The 17,768-nt window shown below is 57.3% G+C and overlaps 1 protein-coding gene across 4 annotated transcripts in view; it reads left to right on the forward strand.

Moving 5' to 3' along the window:
- Positions 1-16,930, forward strand: part of COL16A1 (collagen type XVI alpha 1 chain) — a 50,843-nt gene extending 33,913 nt beyond the window's left edge. For all 4 annotated transcript variants that reach the window (XM_023634572.2, XM_023634583.2, XM_023634577.2 and 1 more), the window contains 22 exons: positions 63-116; positions 703-756; positions 1,291-1,344; positions 2,881-2,925; positions 3,041-3,094; positions 3,413-3,448; positions 3,791-3,853; positions 6,288-6,359; positions 6,581-6,634; positions 7,244-7,288; positions 7,484-7,528; positions 7,832-7,885; positions 8,346-8,399; positions 10,500-10,550; positions 10,884-10,973; positions 12,507-12,542; positions 13,157-13,201; positions 14,126-14,314; positions 14,678-14,744; positions 15,470-15,646; positions 15,790-15,867; positions 16,590-16,930. In XM_023634572.2, coding sequence (XP_023490340.2) covers positions 63-116; positions 703-756; positions 1,291-1,344; positions 2,881-2,925; positions 3,041-3,094; positions 3,413-3,448; positions 3,791-3,853; positions 6,288-6,359; positions 6,581-6,634; positions 7,244-7,288; positions 7,484-7,528; positions 7,832-7,885; positions 8,346-8,399; positions 10,500-10,550; positions 10,884-10,973; positions 12,507-12,542; positions 13,157-13,201; positions 14,126-14,314; positions 14,678-14,744; positions 15,470-15,646; positions 15,790-15,867; positions 16,590-16,792 — 1,620 coding nt within the window. In that variant the 3' untranslated portion in view covers positions 16,793-16,930. The remainder of the gene's footprint in view (positions 1-62; positions 117-702; positions 757-1,290; positions 1,345-2,880; positions 2,926-3,040; positions 3,095-3,412; positions 3,449-3,790; positions 3,854-6,287; positions 6,360-6,580; positions 6,635-7,243; positions 7,289-7,483; positions 7,529-7,831; positions 7,886-8,345; positions 8,400-10,499; positions 10,551-10,883; positions 10,974-12,506; positions 12,543-13,156; positions 13,202-14,125; positions 14,315-14,677; positions 14,745-15,469; positions 15,647-15,789; positions 15,868-16,589) is intronic.
- The last annotated feature ends 838 nt before the right edge of the window (positions 16,931-17,768 follow it).

Raw genomic sequence — 17,768 nt, forward strand, 5'->3', positions numbered from 1 at the left:
GGAGTCAGGGGCTGGGTGAGGACTGCCCTCCCCGGCAGTTTCTCATGATTTTTCTCTCCAAGGGTCTTCAAGGAGAGCGAGGCCTCAGGGGCCCGACAGGGGAGAAAGGGGAACCGGTAAGAGGAGGCTGGCGGGGGATGGAGACAGATGAAGAGCCCTGGGGAGACAGAGGTTGGGCCCCCAGGGATGGCTGCTGACTGGGAGATGGGAGTGGACTCCTTCTTTTGAAACTCTCTACCCCTCAGCCCTTATTCCCTTGATATGGAGGTCTTCACACCCCCCTCAGGGTAGAAGGTGACCGATCTCCATGTGCCTGACTCCCTCTGAGGGGCAAACACCCCTGGCCCGTGGCTTCCGCCTGTGTCCCTGGGGGCTTTTCTCCCTCCTGCCCTCGTACCACAGGATTCAACAGGCCCCTTCCAGCCCCTCCCTGGTCCTCAACCTCCCCTGCTCTGGGCCTTCTCTGGCTCAGCTCCCAGGGTCCTGGTCAGGCTGGTGCTTGTCACTAGGCCTGCGGGTGGTGGTCATGACCGAGGGAACCTGGACCTTGGAGGAAAAAGTGGTGACTGTACTTGGGGGCGGGCGAGTGGGCACCTGCTGAATGGCAGCTCCAGGCGTTCTGGCTTTGACTGCCCTTTCACCCAGGGAGGGGGGAACAGAAATGTTGGGGGGATGGTCCATCATGTCTACCTTTCTTTGCAGGGTCCTCCAGGGCAACCTGGCTACCCAGGTGCCATGGGCCCCCCAGGACTGCCTGTGAGTAAGGGGACCCTGGCTCTGGAGGTACCGGAGTTGGGGGGGAGGGGGAGTAGTCGAGACAGGACCAGACTTGGGCGTCCCTCATCGGGCTCCCTTCTTTCCAAGCATTTCAGCCCATGGCTCCACCAGGCCATCCGTGCAGAACCCCCACTGGAAGCCCCATGGGTAGTGTGGCTTTGGGGGACCCACTGCCGTCACTGCATATCAAGGGCCAGACTCTCAGAGCACCCTGAGAGGCCCAGACCCAGCAAGGACTGAGATCTGCCTCCTGCGGGGCTTGGGAGAGCTGGGGGGACAGTGTTGGGGCACCGCCTCCTGCAGGAGCCTGCTGGGTGGGCGTGTCCCCGCTTTCCACTGAGGGCCACAGTGGCTGGTGGGGAACAGCCCACCTCTCTCCTCCCCAGCTCTCATCCTCGGCGCCATCTGCCTCTACGTGCCAGTCTATGTGGCAGCTGCAGTCTCCACCCCTCGCATTAGCGCTGTAACAGGCGGGCCACGGGGCTAATTCCACTCTCTCTGCTCGCTTGTCAGGGCATCAAGGGAGAGCGTGGCTACGCTGGGGCCCCAGGAGAGAAGGGGGAATCGGTGAGTTGCATCAGCGTGGGGGCGGAAGGAAGGGCTTCAAACGCACCGCTCCCTGCCCCACCACCTGCACCACCGCAGGCGGGAGATTTTCCCAGCAGCCTGTGAGGGGGGCGACATGACCCCTGCTTGCCTGCCCCCAGAGCCGCTCCAGCTGCATCTCAGGCAGTCAGCGCAGGCTGGTTGCTGCGGAGGTGGGACCTGTGGGGAGATTCCCAGTGGGGTTCGTGGAGCCCTGGCTGGCCGGGGCTGCCAAGGGGAGGGGGGCCGAGAGTCAGCTGGCAGCAGAACCTCTTCCTCCTCCCCCGTGTAGGCGAGTGGGCCAGGGTGGGCCAGAGAGAGCCAGGCCTGGGACTCCAGACCCAGCTCACCCCTGGCCTGTCCCGGGCAAGGCCAGAGCTGCCCTTTGCAGCCAGGTGTGCCAGGCCCTGTGCTGTTATCAGATGAGGACACTGAGGCTCACCCAGGGTCCCGCGGCTAGTTAGTGAGTTAGGGTGGAGCCTGCACTTGAACCCAAGTCCCTTTGGGACAAACCTCCCAAATCTTACCGTCTTACCTTCCCCCTCACGCATGTCAGTGAGGCCCTGGGGGCTGCAGCAAACCCCGCTGTGCGTTTATTCAGTAACGAATGTTTCCCATGGGCCTGCGGGTCCCAGGCTCCGTTCTGAGGATGCCGTGATGAATAGAACATTCTCGTACCGCTCACCCTCATGGAGCTCACATTCCACTGGGGGAGGCAGATAACAGATAATAAGCAAATATATGTAAATGAGAGATAAGACCCATGGAGAAAATAGAGTGGGTTAAGGGGCTGGGGCAGTGTGCAGGACACTATTAGAGGGTCAGGGAGATCTCTCTGAGGAGGTGGCACTGAGCTGAGACCTGAATGGGGCTGGGGAGGCACATGGTTGTCTGTACTAGGGAATCGTGGAGGGAGAAACCATGGGTGAGGGCACCTCAGGAACAGATTCGAGCCACCTAACAACTTGGTAAGGTTTCAAAAGACCTAGAAAGGGTTGGGGAATGGTGGACATTCTGGATAGAGGGAACAGCCATGCAAAGGCTCAGAGGTATGGATGTATAGACTATGTTCCGGGAACAGCAGTCTGACCAAGCAAGGCAGAAGGTAAGAAAGGGAGAGGGAAGGGAAGTGGGAAGGGTGGTTGGTACCAGATTACAGGATGCCTCAAAACCCAGCATTGCTGGAAAGTGTGCAGGTCATTCAGTTGGCAGAAGGGAGCCATGGAAGGTTTTGGAGCAAGAAGTGTTATCATCAGAGCTGTGTTGATGGAGAGAAGATGGCAGCCAGTTGCCAGCTGGATCGGAGTGAGCCAGGAGGTGGCAGGACTAGCTAAGAGGCTGGGGCAGTAGCTCAGGCAAGAGAAAGGAGGCCTGAACAGAGCAGGGGGAGGAGTCCTGCTGGCCTAGAGGGCCTCCCACTACGTCCCCTGCCTCTGCTCTGTGCCCTGTTCCCTGCCCCATCTCCTGATCTCCTGGCTCCCCCAGTCAGTGACTGATTTTGCCCCTTTGTGTCCCCAGGGGCCGCCAGGATCCGAAGGCCTCCCTGGTCCCGTAGGCCCAGCGGTGAGTGAGGGAGGGGCAGGGAGCTGTGGACATGGGGATGCCTGACCCTGGTCCTGCCCTGGGGTCTGAGGGCAGGAAGATTGGGTTCCAGCTGCATTGTTCTCTGTGGTGACAGGGTCCCCGAGGAGAGCGAGGACCCCAAGGGAACTCGGGTGAGAAGGGTGATCAGGTGAGTGGCGACAGAGACCTGCCTGGCTGTCCTGACCACAGTGGATGGCTGGGGGGAGGCAGGGAAGGGACTGGGTCCTTTTCTTGGTGGTCACCCTCCTGTGGGGAGGGGTGACCAGCTCTGGCCTCCCAGGCCCCACCCATCCTTGAGTCGTGACTTCCCACCTCATGGCCGGAGCCTCGCCTGCTGGCCATCTTGAGCAGAGGGGAGGGCAAGGCCACGTGGCTTGAGGCGGCCTCACTCTGTCACTCTTTCCACCTGGGCGGGAAAGCAGGAGAGAGGGGGCAGCACAGCAACTGTCCCTTGCTTCTCCCCTAGGGATTTCAAGGCCAGCCAGGCTTTCCAGGCCCTCCGGTGAGTGAACACAAAGCCAGTTCTGTCTGACGCCATCCCGTCTGGGAGGGGCAGGCCTGACCAGGCCAGGCTGAGCAAGGACGGGCCTGGGGAGGGGAGGGGAGGCAAGAAGCATGGGAGGAACGGCCTGGGTGGCCAGGCCTCATTCCAGGAGCTGGGACCTGGAGAGCAGGGCCTCCTGGGTGGGCCTCAGCCCCACAGGCCAGCCAGACTCAACGTTCCTGGTGGTGTTTCCAGGAAGTCAAAATGCATCACATTAACAACAGTGAAGCAGGAGGAAGAAGGAAGGCAGCTCCCCCTCTGGCCCCACTTTCATTCCCACCTTCTCCTTTATTGATATAGGGTCCCCCTGGATTCCCAGGCAAAGCTGGAGCACCTGGACCACCCGGCCCCCAAGCAGAGAAGGTGAGAAGAACCCCAAGCTGGCCACAGTCACAGATCTGAGCCATGCAGTTCCCGTGCCCCTGGGCCACCCCAGCATCAGGCCTTTGGAAATTCAGGAACTGACTCCGTTATATCAAGGGTGGGGAAGGAGACCTCCAGGAAGGGCCCAGCAACTGCTTTAGGGCAACAGGGCCGGGTGGACTCATGGGCCCCTAGGGATGGCAGCTGGACCAGGATGCCCCCCAGCCTCTGTGCAGCTGAGGGCCCTGCCTGTTGGGAGAGGTGGGTGGGGAGGAGGCAGAGGGGTGTAAGGGGAGGTGGGTGACTAGAATGCGACCGGCCAGCCCAGGCCAGCTTCGTCTCTTTGAGGGGAGGGCGAGGAGTTGAGTGGGGGGAAGCCGTACAGCAGGAGGTGCTCTGGGCCTTTGCCTTTGTGCCTGACAACATGGGAAGGGGGAATGGGCCTCTCGGGCAGCCGTGCTCAGGTGGTCCCCAAGGACCCAGGAGGGCAGGTGCAGCCTGTGACCTGGTGACAGGGTGGGAAGAGGCAGAGTCTGGGGGGCTCTCACCCTGGCTGCCCCTGGGCTTGGCTGAGTAAACTTTAGAGACTAGCTCTGCCTTCCTGTCTCAGCTCACCCTCTGGGCCCCCCAGATGTGACAAGTAGGTGGTGTAAGAGGCCCCAAGATTGACTTCTGAGCTTGGGGTAGGCAGAGATCATGGCCCAGAGGGAAAGGCAGGAGGCCTGCAGCCTTGGGGCGCCTCTTTCCCCTGGATGCATGCAGCACAGCCTCCAGAGCTGGAATGGGTTATAGAAGCACCATCTTGGTCTAACTTCTCACTGTTTAGGTGAGGAAACTGAGACCCAGAGAGGTCAGGGGCCTCCCAGGGGCACACAGCAAGTTAGCAGTAGAACTGAGACGTCCCTCCCTGCCCAGGAGAGCCCCCAGGCCCCTGGCTGCCTCCCCAGAGCTGGTGCCTATCAGCCACGGTTGAGGCAGTGGGGGGTGCCACCTCCCTTCCCTTCTCGGTGGGGCACCTGAGGAACAGCCCCTGCCAGAGCCCCTGTGCTGGCTCTGTACCCCAGTGCTGCCTGCTCTCCTTGGGCTGGTCATTGCAGAGAATCCCAAACCTCTGGCCAGTGGTTCTCCATGCCAACTCCCTGTGGGGCTGACATTTCCTGGGGTTGTGCTGACCCCTCCTGGTAGGAGGTGGCATTGCAGTGCCATCCAGAGCTCTTTGTTTCCCCCTGTGGGGTCTCTAGCTGGATCCCTTCCCCTCTGCCACTCCCACAGCCACTGTGGCAGGGCAGCCACCCTCTCCCCACTGGGGAATGCAACAGCCCTCCTAACTAAGTTGCCTGCCTCCCCCTCCCTTCTCTAGTAGATCTTCTAATTCATACATCTGCTCTCATCACTCCCTTGCTTTGAACCATCAATGGCTCCCCAGTGCCTGTAGCGGTGGTTTTCAGATTTTATTTTGTAGTCCTTGAGCCTTTTCATCACACAAAAGCTCATGTGAATCCTTGATCTATAAAACAGATGCAAGTGGAGCTGCTCTGGCCAAGGCAAAGGTAGGGGTTCTGGAGTCCCACCCTCTGGGCCTCCTCTTGGTACTCCCATGTCCGAGGCTCCTCCAGGAACCCCCAGGGCTCTGAGAAGTACAGTCTGAAAACCCCTGGTCTGTTGGATAGAGTCTAGTGTGGTGTTCAGGGCCCTCCCCAACCAGGCTCTTGCTCCTCCTGCCTCCTCTCCCACCCCGCCCATCACAAGGCCCCTCAGACACCCCGGCTCAGCCAGGCAGGGGACCATTTCCAAATCTTCATCCTTCTCTGAAGTTCCCTCTGGCATGCCCTTCTCTCCTCCACTTGCCCTAATCCCGGACAGCCTTCAGAGTCTAGCATCTGGTGACTCTTCTGTGGCACTTTCCCTGACCCCAGCCAGAGCAAGCTGCTCCCTCTTCTGAGCTCCTACAGCTCCTTATTCACACAGAGCACATGGACTGTTGTATTTCCCTTGATTGTGGTGGGTCTGTGACCTTCACTAGACTGGGAGCTCCTTGAGGACAGGGGCCACCTTGTTTTCACCTTGGGGAATCAGAGCCGCAGAGTGCCGGGCGCCTTGTTGGGACCAATATGAACTGAATGTGTGCTGTCAGTTCAGCACATGTTCCTGAGCACCCACCATGCCAGTCCCTGGTCAACCCTGAAGAAGATGCTGGACTGAGTAGGCCCAGTCTCCTCCTCATGGAGCAGTGAAGAAAGGGGGATGCTTTGCAGATGAAAACAGGTCCTCTTGGGGGAGTGGTGTGTGGAATATATCCGGTTAGGCCAGAACAGAACCGGGGTTAGAAGCCAGCTGTCCTGACTTCCAGTAGGCACCAGAACCTGCGGCCCAGGGCCTCATCTCCCGGGGCGGGGTAAGGCCCTGCTGACTTTGTTGGGGGGCTTGCTTCCAGGGCAGTGAAGGAATGCGAGGCCCATCAGGCATGCCTGGTCCCCCTGGGCCACCAGGATCTCCTGGGATTCAGGTGCGTGTGTGCCCTCTTAGCCTGACAGGCGTGGGGGGGGGGGGGGGGGCGGGGCATATGTGTGTGTGTGGGGGGGTGTGCATGTGTGTGTGTGCTCCTGGGTGTGTGTGGTAGGGGTGGGAGTTGGGTGTGGGGTAGAGAGGGTGGAGGGGCTGGGTCAGGTACCCCACCTCCCAGGGCTCCAGCTCAGGCCTGCACAAATGCCTTTTTCTGGTTTTCAGGGCCCTGCTGGCCTGGATGGTCTGGATGGAAAGGATGGCAAGCCTGGCTTGAGGGTGAGAAGACGGGCTCAGGAGGCCACCCCCTTCCTCCTCCAAAGTCAAGGGAACCGCCCACCTCTGTCAGGGGGTGCCATGCCCTCTGCCTTTCAGCACACCCCACCTCCCAGATGGCCCCAGAGCCCCTTGGTTTCTCAGTTCTCCTGGCAGCCTTAGCCAGGTTGGATGACCTGGGCCTCACCAAGGCAGGACGGTGAAGGGAGTAAATTTATATCTAGAAACTCAGGCAACTAATGGAACTAGGCTGGTGTCAGGAAGAACAGGCTGCAGACATGGAAGGGCTTGAGTGGCCCTGGCTCCTTGTGTCTGGTTTTGCTGGAGAATCCAAGAGGGATGGAACATGGCAAAGAGCAGAGTACCAAGGTCAACCCCCTTCAGCCCCCCAGAAAAGGAAAACTGAGGTTCAGAGAGGGCCTGGGATTCACTCAGGGTCCACAGGCAGGCAGGCTGAGCCCAGCCTGGATTCGTCCCTCTGCCCCCACATGACATTCCCTCCATCCTAGGATAGCTGGGGGAGGAGATGGAGAAAGGGGAAGACAGTGGTGAATGAGATGGGTACAAGCCAGACAAAGCTCCTGTCACAGTGCCCCTGGTCTCTTTCCCTAGGGGGACCCTGGTCCTGCTGGCCCGCCTGGACTCATGGGACCCCCGGTAAGTGCCAGCTGCAGGAAGGAGCTGGGGGCTCGGGGGTCCCAAAGCTGAGTAGGTGCAGGTTCTGCCTTGGCGGGTGGGGCAGCTCGAATCCAGATCCTCCGTGGACCACGCTCTGACTTTGGATGGGTTTGATCTGTTTGAGGAAGGAGGAGTGGGACGTGGACTCTGGTTGAGCCCTGCTTTTCCTTCCAGGGCTTCAAGGGGAAAACAGGACATCCTGGCCTTCCAGGGCCCAAGGTAAGGCCCTGGTGCCATCTGCCAAGCAAGTGTTCTCAGCTCCCCTGGAGGCCTGACCCCAGGCAGACGTGGCAGCCTAGCCTGAGCAGATGTGCCACCTGACCCTTGGCTGAGATGCCCTCCCAGCCTCCAAGCCTCCGAGGCCACTGGCGCCTGGCCTCCACCGTCTACCAACCTGAGGACATCAGAGGGCTGCTGCCAGAGCCGGGGCAGGTGTCCGGACCCCGCTGATGTGGGGTCAACTTGGTGTGGGGGAAGTCAAGTGGAGGTCTGGTGAGCTCCAGTTGCCCCTCTCTCTTCCAGGGTGACTGTGGAAAACCAGGCCCCCCAGGCAGCAGTGGCCGGCCGGGAGCAGAGGTAAGGGCCTGGGGTCTGCACTGTTGCCTGTAGACAGCCCTTGGGCTCTGCTGAGTCTGGCACGCAGCCACTTCCTCCTGCTCACTGTCCGAGGGGCTGTGCTGTCATTGGCCTTCTGGGCCGGGGGTGGGGGGCGAGCTTTTGCCCAACACTGCACATCTTGACTGTCTCCCTCCTCTTAAGGGTTATAACTGATTCCCCTCACTCCAGGCTACTGGGTCACTGATGTAAAAGGCAGGGCCTGACCTTCTCAGCGGGAGCTCCTGCTTTCTCTCTCCAACAAGACCCCTGGGCATGGCTGGTCCCTCAGGCCCTGGAAGGCTTAAGCCTGGAGGCCAGGGCTCTGTTGCGCTCCTCTGACAACCGGCCTTCCATCTGCCCTGCTCAGCCCTCTCCCACCGAACAGCCCATGTGTGTAAGGCTCTTCTGTGTCATTTCTTCCCTTTTCTGGCTCCTGCAGGGTGAGCCCGGTGCCATGGGACCCCAGGGAAGACCCGGCCCCCCCGGCCATGTTGTGAGTTAAACTGTTTCTATCTCTGCCTCTGTGAGAGTTAGGATTCCACTGGGGCTGGATGGTGGTGGGCAAGCTGGTGATGGTCTGAAAGATCTGGCCACTGGAGCAGCCGCAGCCACGTGGGGCAGTAAGGGGCTTTGGGCTCACCCAGTCCAGTGGTTCCCAGGCTTTTTGCCATTTTGTTGTTTTCTGGGCATATTAGAGTTTACTTATCAAACAAAGATCACTCACTTATTCAACAAATAATTCTTGAGCCCTGTTCCATGCCAGGCACTGTTCGAAGCACTGGGCTATGGCAGTGAGCGAGGTGGACAAGCCCCTGATCCCAGGGCTTCCATGCAGGGACAAGAAACAGAAACTAACACAAAAGCATCAGGCAGTGATGTGATGTCACAGGAGGGACTAGGAGGTGATGTTAGAGGAACCTTTACTGGAGAAGTGGCATTTGAGCTGAGGCCTGAATGTTAAAAAGGAGCCAGCTGGGGTGGGGGGGAGCTGATTCAAAGAGCCTGAGGCTGGGAGGGGCTTGGTGTGTTTGGGGAACTCCAAGGTCAGTGTGGGAATGGGAAAGCTGACCTTAGAAAGGACGTGATGCAGAGGGTGGAGGGCCTCAGAGGCGGGGTCCTGAGAGAGGGGTGGGCGTGCACGTGGAAGCAGAGACATCGCCCGGGAGGCGTTGGCAGCACTGGAGGATGGTGGTGGTGGAGCGGGGTAGCAGTGGACAGACCCCGCATGTGTCTGGAGGTGAGGACTTGCTCCTGGCCTGGATGGGGAGGGGGCGGGGGGTGGAAAGAGAGGAGTCAAGGGTGACTCCTGGATTTTGCTTGAGCAACTGGGTAAGTGGGTGGCATGTTTGCTGAGGTAGGATGCCTTGGAGAGGATATTTATTCAGCACTAATGGATTTCCCATCTACTTTCCTCATCAGCAACGTAGACAACTGCCAATGGGCACCTTTGATCAGTGCGATGCGCTGAGCTGATGGGGTTCCAGAGAGAAGCGAGTGCACTGGCATTTTATTGCAGACATATTGCAGCTGGCTGTACAATTTCCAGGAGGCTTTTGGGAATGTTAAAAATAGTTCATGGCCAATAAAAGGAACTCTCAGGGCCTCTTCACTATTTTTATGGATCTCAAGGGGTCCAGAGGTGCTGGACTGGGGACCCCAGGTCTAGCCCAGTCCTGCCTCGTTTTACAGATGAAAGAAGGAGTCACACACTCTGAACTGTGTCCCCATTGGAAACTCACTGAGGGCCTGGGGACGAGGGGAGCACAAGGTTCCTCTTCTCACCTCTGTCTGTCCAGCCCAGCCCCCTGCTGTGTGCCAGTCCCCAAGCAGGACATTCCTGCCCCAGGAGACTTGAGATGAGTAGCACAGAGTCTGTGCCTCTGGAGCTTTCCATCTGGGAGTGTGGAGGGAAGTGCTCTGAGAGAGACCTGTGTGCCCTGGGGTTCAGAGAAGGTGTAGCTCTGACCAGGGAGGTGATGTCTGAGCGGTGCCTCAGAGGTGAGGATGTGAAGAGGGACGGGAGGGCATTCAGACACCGCGCAGCGCAGGCAGGCCGGAGCACTGCCGCCTCTTAGTCTCATCGCCCTCCAGTGCTGGGGAGCTGCAGGAGACCAGGGAGGCCTGGGTGCCGGCTGGGAGCTTATTCTGTGGCTGCTGGGGTTGGTGCTGAGCGCACCCCCCCATCCCATGCTGCACGCAGAGCCCCAGCTCCCGGTCTTTGCTCCTCCCACAGAGCAGAAGGAAGTGAGGGGCCTCAGAAGACCCAGGCCCACGTAGTTAGCTCCCTCGGGCCTGTGCCCTCTGCACTTGGCTCCGGTTATGGCTCCCAGGCCGTCCCCTCAGCACAGCCCCAGGGGTACCACTCAGTGTGCGGCTGGCGTGAGGGCCCCGTGTGCTCAGGGACCCCAGGCCTCAGCTCTGGCCCAGATCTTCTGGCAGAAGCTCAAGTGCAAGACCAGAAGGGAAAGAGGATTTAGGGAAGAGAATGGAGCTGCCAAAGTTCAGGGCTCGTTCTTGCTGTCGGTCCCTCGCTGCCTCCCAGGGGCCTTATTACTGGAGCCCTTTCCATCCCACTGACTTCGCCTCTCTTTAGGGGCCACCGGGGCCTCCCGGCCAGCCAGGCCCAGCTGGGATCTCTGTAGTGGTGAGTGACATACTCCCCTCATCCCTCCCTCCAAGGCGTTTGGCCCTGCTCTGCTGTGGGCTCCTTTCAGAGGGAGCTGAGGGATGGAGAACATCCCCCCACTTCCCTGTCATCAGCTTCTCCTGCTCCAGAGAGGTCCCCAACCGGCATGTGGTGAAGGCCTTCAGAGAGGACTCGAGGCCATCCTAGGGCCCTGCCCCAAGTTCAGGCAGTGCCATCTGCTCCTGTGGGGCTTGGGGGTGGGGGCCGTGGGCCCTGGTACATGATGGGATGTCTGCCTCTGCTGTGTGGGGTTCACTTTTCCCTCTCCCCATGCCCCTTCCTTTTCTCTAGGGCCTGAAAGGAGACCGGGGACCCACTGGAGAAAGGGGCCTTTTAGGCCTTCCAGGCCAGCCGGGCCCACCTGGACACCCTGGGCCCCCGGTAAGACCCCACATCTTATGGCACAGCCCCAGGGGGAGGGGCCAATTGGCTTGGAGCGCAGCACTGCATGTCTGGGTCTCCAGGGAAGGAGAGGCTGTTAGGGTGGAAGATGGTAGCATGGAGCTTGTGCCTGAGGATTGCATCATATTTAGAAGAAAAGACAAGCTCTGCAAGAGAGCTGTACACCAGGCCACTGCCTGACCATGCACCAGCACCACTGGTGCAGATCCCTCCACTAGGTGTCAGACAGGGGACGCCTGGCTCTGTTCTGCCTGCCTCCCCCTGCCCCCTCCCCAGGGGCACTTGTTGGTAACCACAGACAATCAGTAATGTCAGGAACCAGAACCGCAGTGCCTTTACTGTAGCTCTCTCAGCGGCTCAGAAACCGCTCCTTGGTCTCAGCTACTGTTTAATGCTAAGAGCTCTAATATATTGGTCACTGACCACATGCTGAACGGCCAACTAAGTGCTTGACGTTTTGTCGTTTAATCTATACCACAACCCTACTGAGTAGGTCAGATTGCCCCCATTTTACAGAAGAAACCAAAAGCTCAGCAAGGTTAAGTAGGCCGCCCCAAGTCACACAGCTAGTGAGTGGAGGAGTCTGCCTGATTCCAGAACTTGCATCCTTAGCAGTTCTGCACTACTCCCTCTTTCAAAGGTTCCAGACAGGTGAACCACACCAGGTGGAACTGACTGCCGGTCTCAGGGATGAAAAGTCTGCTGGGGAGCTGAGGCAGGAGCCCAGGTCTCCTAGCCCCCAGCTCAGGGTGCCTTCCATCAAAGCAGACTCTCTTCTGAAAGCAGTAGCAATGACCCTGGGGCTGGGGACCTGGAATGGGTGGATGACTCCAGCCAGTGCAGGGGCGATCTGTGGGCCCATCTGCCAGGAGGGTTGAGTGTCGCCTCCTACTCACTCTGATTTCTGCCGTGGAATCTGGGCAGGCAGGTCTCTCCAACCCCACGCCATCACTGCCTACAGGCTCAGAAGCCTCCAGGGTCCCTGGAAGAAGCTGCCAGTTGCTTTGCAGTCACAGATTCCTCTTCCCCAGCACGCCACTGGAAGTGGGCTGGACGGGGGAGACAGCCTCCTATCCTGGGGAGGGAGCAGGCTCAGGCTCGCCCTGGCCAATCTGTGGGACCTCACTGAGGACAGAGGTTCACAGTTCACGCCTTCATTCAGCAAACATTTAACATATACTCAGAGCCAGGGAAGGTGCAAGATGCTGGGATCTCAAGCAAGGAGCAAGGCAGGCGCAGTCTACTCTTTCCTCATAGAGCTCAGTCAGGGAGGTGGCCGGGAGCTGTCAGCGTGGGGCCTCCGGGAGCTGAGTGGAGTATCAGCATGGGGCTCCAGAACCAGGCTGGAGTGTGGGGTGGGGGCCTAAGTTTCCACAGCCTGTGCCCATAGTGTTGGGGGGGCGGGGGAGGATCATGGCTCCTTGGTGGAACGGGGGCTGGGCATGTCTGGTGGGCAAGGTGAGGCAAGCTGGGTTGGCACTCATCGTATTTCCATCGCTCTCTACTCCCCAGGGTGAACCTGGTGCCGATGGTGCAGCTGGCAAAGAGGTACCGATGTGCCGGCTTCTCCTTTTCTCTTGGGGCTGCTTCTTCTTGCTCTTCCCTTGCCCTGACCCTTCTTTGTTCATTTGGTAAATGTTCCCTGTATTTACAGATCAGCTCTGGACAGATGTGCAGGACATGGTAGCCCTTGTTGCTCTGGGGAGAGGAACTGGGGACTAGGGGACAAGGACGAGAGTGAGACTTGTCGTTCACTAATTTTGTTTACCATGTACCTGGTGAGAAAGAGCTAATAATAATAATAATAATAATAATAATAATAATAAATTCCAAACAAACATTTCCTGGGCACCAGCTCTTGCCAGGCCCTCCAATATGCCACAGACGGGCCCTTTCATTCTGACTTCTCGCTTCTTTTTGTCTGCGACAAGGGACCTAACCAATCTGATTACAAAGGCCATGCCCTAGGGACATCATTCTCCCTTCCACCTGTCCACCCCTCTGTTGGCAGGGAGGCTGCCATCCTTTCTCACACAGCGCCCAGCTGGACACCGCCTAGGGGCCTGGGGCTGTGGAAGGTGGCCCTTTCACGGCACCTGCTTCCCCAGGACAGCTCAGAGATGTTGCCTAGACTTGACCTCTGACTTTTGCTTTCCTCTTAGGGACCCCCTGGAAAACAGGGACTCTATGGACTTCCTGGTCCAAAGGTGAGTGGGCACTGGCTGGGTTTGAGAGAAGAAGCTCATGAGTTGGTTAAGCCTAGCACCAAACCATGACTTTCGTCGTGGAGAGGGGACACAGGAAGGCCAGCGGGCAGGGAAAATAAGTGGGCAGAACTTGGAACAACCTCATCTCTGAAGACTTCTCACATGGAGCTATTTCGGGGTTCTTTGCTATGGTTGGGAGAATGGAAATCTCCAGTTCATTGATTGATTCATTCATTCATTTATTCATTCTGCAAGCATCTGCCTGATCTTCTTTCTGTTCCAGGCCCTCTGTCCTAGTCTTGGGTAAACAGAGGTCCCTGAACAATCGCTGCTCACTTAGTCCAGTCACATTTACCCTAGAGCATGGCAAGTCCAGAGGAAGGTTAGACATAGCACTGTGGGGTCAGAGGGAGGGAGCCAGCATCTCGGCCTGGGGAACCAGGGAGGCTGTGCAAAGAACAGGAACATTTCAGCTGAGTAGGAGGAGTGCCCTAGGTAGAGAGGAGGGGAAGGGCGTTCCAGGCAGGGAGGACTAAGACAGCCTGGCCGAATCAGAGAGTTATACCCAGTGAGGTCTGGCTGGAGACTTCCTTGCAGTGACATGAGGCTGGAGAGGATGTGATCGGGACCATATCACCAATGGTCTTGAATGCCTGGCCAAGGAATTAGGGCTTTATCCTGAGGGCAGTTGGGAACCATCAGAATTTCTAAGCAGGGAGTAATACCATGAGAGCTGTCTTCTAGAAGGACTGACCCAGGGGGCAGTGAAGCAGGGCAACCTTTCAGGATGCTGTGGCCAGAGCCCAGAGGGAGATGCTGGGGGCCCGCCAGGGGGATGGAGAGGAAGGGGCAGATTGCTGAGATGGCATGAGGTAGACTTGGCAGTCCTTGGCAATGCTAGACTGTGTCTTCCTGTCCTTGTAGGGTGATCCGGGACCTTCAGGACAGAAGGGCCAGGCAGGAGAGAAGGGAAGAGCTGGCATGCCTGGTGGGCCCGGCAAGAGTGGCTCCATGGGGCCTGTTGGGCCACCGGGTCCCGCAGGAGAGAGAGGCCACCCTGGATCTCCGGGGCCTGCAGGGAGCCCTGGATTGCCCGGGGTGCCTGGCTCCATGGTAAGGGGGAGGGGCTGGCAGCCATGGGCACTGTCTCACAGAGCAGGCATGTGGGGTGGAGCATGGACTGTTTTAGACGCTCCTGCTGACATTCTCTGGGAAAGAGCATGACCCCCATATGGGTGGTTCTTAACTGTGTGGGGGAGGTTGGGGGGTTTGTGGATCCTTTCTCCAGAAAGATACCCTTATGCACAAAATATTTTGTGCCATTTCAGGGGGGTTAGGATTTTGGATTAAGTATCTGTGGAAGGCTTCTGGGACATTTGCCCCTCTCCCCATCCTTTATTTTCATAAAGTCTATTCCCGGGGGAAAGCACCAGGCTTGAAAGTATAATTGAGGTAGGTTTTATTCTCTTTCCTCAGGGAGACATGGTGAATTATGATGAAATCAAGAGGTTCATCAGACAAGAGATCATTAAAATGTTCGATGGTAATTGGCAGCTGGCTGGGTGGCAGTGGGGACCGCCTGCCCCTCCCAGCTGCTTCCGGCCCCGCCCTGGCCTCCTCTTCCTTGAGCTCAGGATACTCCCCGACTCGCCCGCCCCTCACTTACAGGCGTCTGTTCAGTTTGACTGCAGACCTTCCTGTCACTGGCTCTGTTCAGAGATAAAATGACTCCCTCCTGCCCTCCCCGAGCTCCCACTGGAGCAAAGGAGACAGACAAGAAAATCGACATCAAACGAGTCTGCATGAAGCGAGCTCTAAATAGAGGGGCGAGCAGCAGCCGTAAGATGGCTGGTGGGGTTTCAGTTTAGGTTTTCTTCCTGTCGTTGTCCATCCAGCTATGGCTGCTAGGGACTGGGGAAAGCATGGAGTGTATGCTGAAGGGGCCAGACATCTTGCTTGGGAAGCAGACGACCTTGAATGCTAGATAAGGAGTCTGGTCTTTATTTGAAGCCAGTGGTGAGCTAATGAAGGGTGCTGGAGGTGAGCGAGGCTGTAATCAGATCTGTGCTTCAGAAAGATCACCGTGGATGGCAGTGAGGAGGCGAGGGCACAGGAGACCCCTTAGGAGATGAACCCCCACGTTCCTTGCTTTAACGTCCCTCTGAAGAAAGGCTGTTTCAGACTCCATGCTGGCGGCCTGTCTGCAGCATCTACAGTCATTCTGAGTCCCTGGGGTGCTCTGTGACTTGTCCCTGTCCTTTCCTACAGAGAGGATGGCTTACTACACCTCCAGGATGCAGTTCCCCATGGAGATGGTGGCAGCTCCAGGACGACCGGGGCCCCCAGGGAAGGACGGTGCTCCAGGCCGGCCAGGCGCTCCAGGATCACCTGGGCTCCCTGGTCAGATTGGCAGAGAAGGACGGCAGGGCTTGCCAGGAGTGAGAGGTAGCTCTTTTGGGCAAATATGAGCATTTCAGGTCTGTTGTGAATATGATATTCGTGTGTACATGTGTGTTTCAAATAATCCGACTGGGCGTGTCATTTTCTGCTCTGGGATAGGACTTCTTATTTTATTTCTTTTGTCCCAGGATTGCCCGGTACCAAAGGTGAAAAGGGGGACATTGGTATTGGCATCGCAGGAGAAAATGGTCTCCCTGGTCCCCCAGGTAGGAGAAGCCAACATTTGAGACCATGAATCTAGAGCGGCAGAGATCTCCTTTCTTTCTGTTCCTCCAGTAACAGAGTTGTGTAGAACCTCAAATAACTACAGGCCTATCAACCGACATTTTATAGTAATGCCACTGTGTGCAAGACACTCTACTAGGCCATGTGGGGAGGAGGGGAGTGGAAGACTCCGGGCTTGCCCTCAAGTCCTAAACTGGGCTAGGATGGTGCAATGGAAGACAGCGGACCGTAGTGGGGCCAGGGAATGCGAGTTCAAGTCCTGCTCTGCATCTTACTGGCTGTATGACCTTGATAAGGTCAAATTAAGCCAGGCCGTATAACCTCAAAGAGAATGAACAAAGCCTGATGGCCTGGCTCTGAGACCCAGCTTCACTGCTCACCACATGTGCGACCTCTCTGAGCCTCTGTCCCCATCTCCAAAATGAGATTAGTTCCTTTCTCACGGAATTGTTGTAAAGATTTGATGAATAACACATTAAAAGCACTCACCTTGCACCTGGCCCAGGGATGCTCTCAATAGCACTAGCCAGTAGTATTGTTGTTCTTGTCAAATTAATGTAAGGATCCGGTCAGGTCTTCATGAAACGTGTCATAACCTGAGAAATAGTCATCAAATGTCAGGTATTATTTACTATGACCATTATTTGTCTTTTCTTATGATCTGGGTCTCCTGATTGTCCTTCTCTGACTCCTCCCTCCCTAGGTCCTCAAGGTCCTCCAGGGTATGGCAAGATGGGGGCAACTGGACCAATGGGCCAGCAAGGCATTCCTGGCATCCCTGGTCCCCCAGGCCCCATGGGCCAGCCAGGCAAGGCTGGCCACTGTAGCCCCGCTGACTGCTTTGGGGCCATGCCAATGGAGCAGCAGTACCCACCCATGAAAAACATGAAGGGGCCTTTTGGCTGAAATCCCCATCTCCGTCAGATGAAGGACTCCATTGGGCACAAATGGCTAAAACTTATAGGACTCTGTGATGGGTTGTGAATGTTTGGGGTTTTTTTAATTGCTATTAATATTTTTTTATCAATAAATAAAGAAACAAAACTATCTGCAGTCCTACTTCCAGGGGGTTTCTCTGGGGCTGCAGCTGTATCTCCCTGTCATCTTCCTTTTGTCATTTGGTCCCAGGGTCAAAAAAGGGCATTTCCCTCATTGTCTGTGGTCACCCAGTGGAGCTGTGGGATGCCGCTGTATAGGGTGTCCCCCAGCTCAGCTCTCCTCTCCAGGTGCTTCAGAATCATCCTTTGGTCCTCTGGACCTTGTGTCCTGTCCTTCATAGCACACTGTCAGAGAAGGGGAATCACTCAGCCCCTCCCCACAATGGGCCAAAAGCAGGTTTGAAGACCCCACTTCCAGCTCATAAAGGCCCCTCCGTAGTCGCTTCCCTAAAGAAATCAGTGTTTGGTACCACACTTCTCCTCTGCCTACCCTCTTCACTTCTTGAATGTGACCCAAAGCCAATCCAGGTGGCACCCTGGGAGCTGCGGCCCAGTGCTGAGGTGTGCTCACCTGCCTGGCAGCACCTCCAAGTGCACAGTCTCTTCTTGCTGCTCCAGTAATTCTGTGATTACACAGCCTGTGCAAACAGGAGGAAAGAGAGGCTCCAGCCCCTGGCCTAGGCAGCCAGGCAACGCTTCTCCGGGAAGTGAGATGGAACCTCCTGTTTGCATGGCCCTGTCACCAGCTCGCCTGGACTGCAAATGGCATCTTTTGTTATTCTTTGTTGATCTAACATGCGTGGTTTTCTGTCCATCTTAGCCTAGGCTTTCAGGGACAGGCTGCATCAGTGCCAAGGGGTCATGGCAAGCCAGGCTCCAAGCTAAGCTCATGGTCCTCAAAGTCCACTGGGAATTTGGTGATCTATCTGCTGTCTCCTCCATAT

The sequence above is a fragment of the Equus caballus genome, chromosome 2 (genome assembly GCF_041296265.1).
Source record: "Equus caballus isolate H_3958 breed thoroughbred chromosome 2, TB-T2T, whole genome shotgun sequence".
Classification (NCBI taxonomy): domain Eukaryota; kingdom Metazoa; phylum Chordata; class Mammalia; order Perissodactyla; family Equidae; genus Equus; species Equus caballus.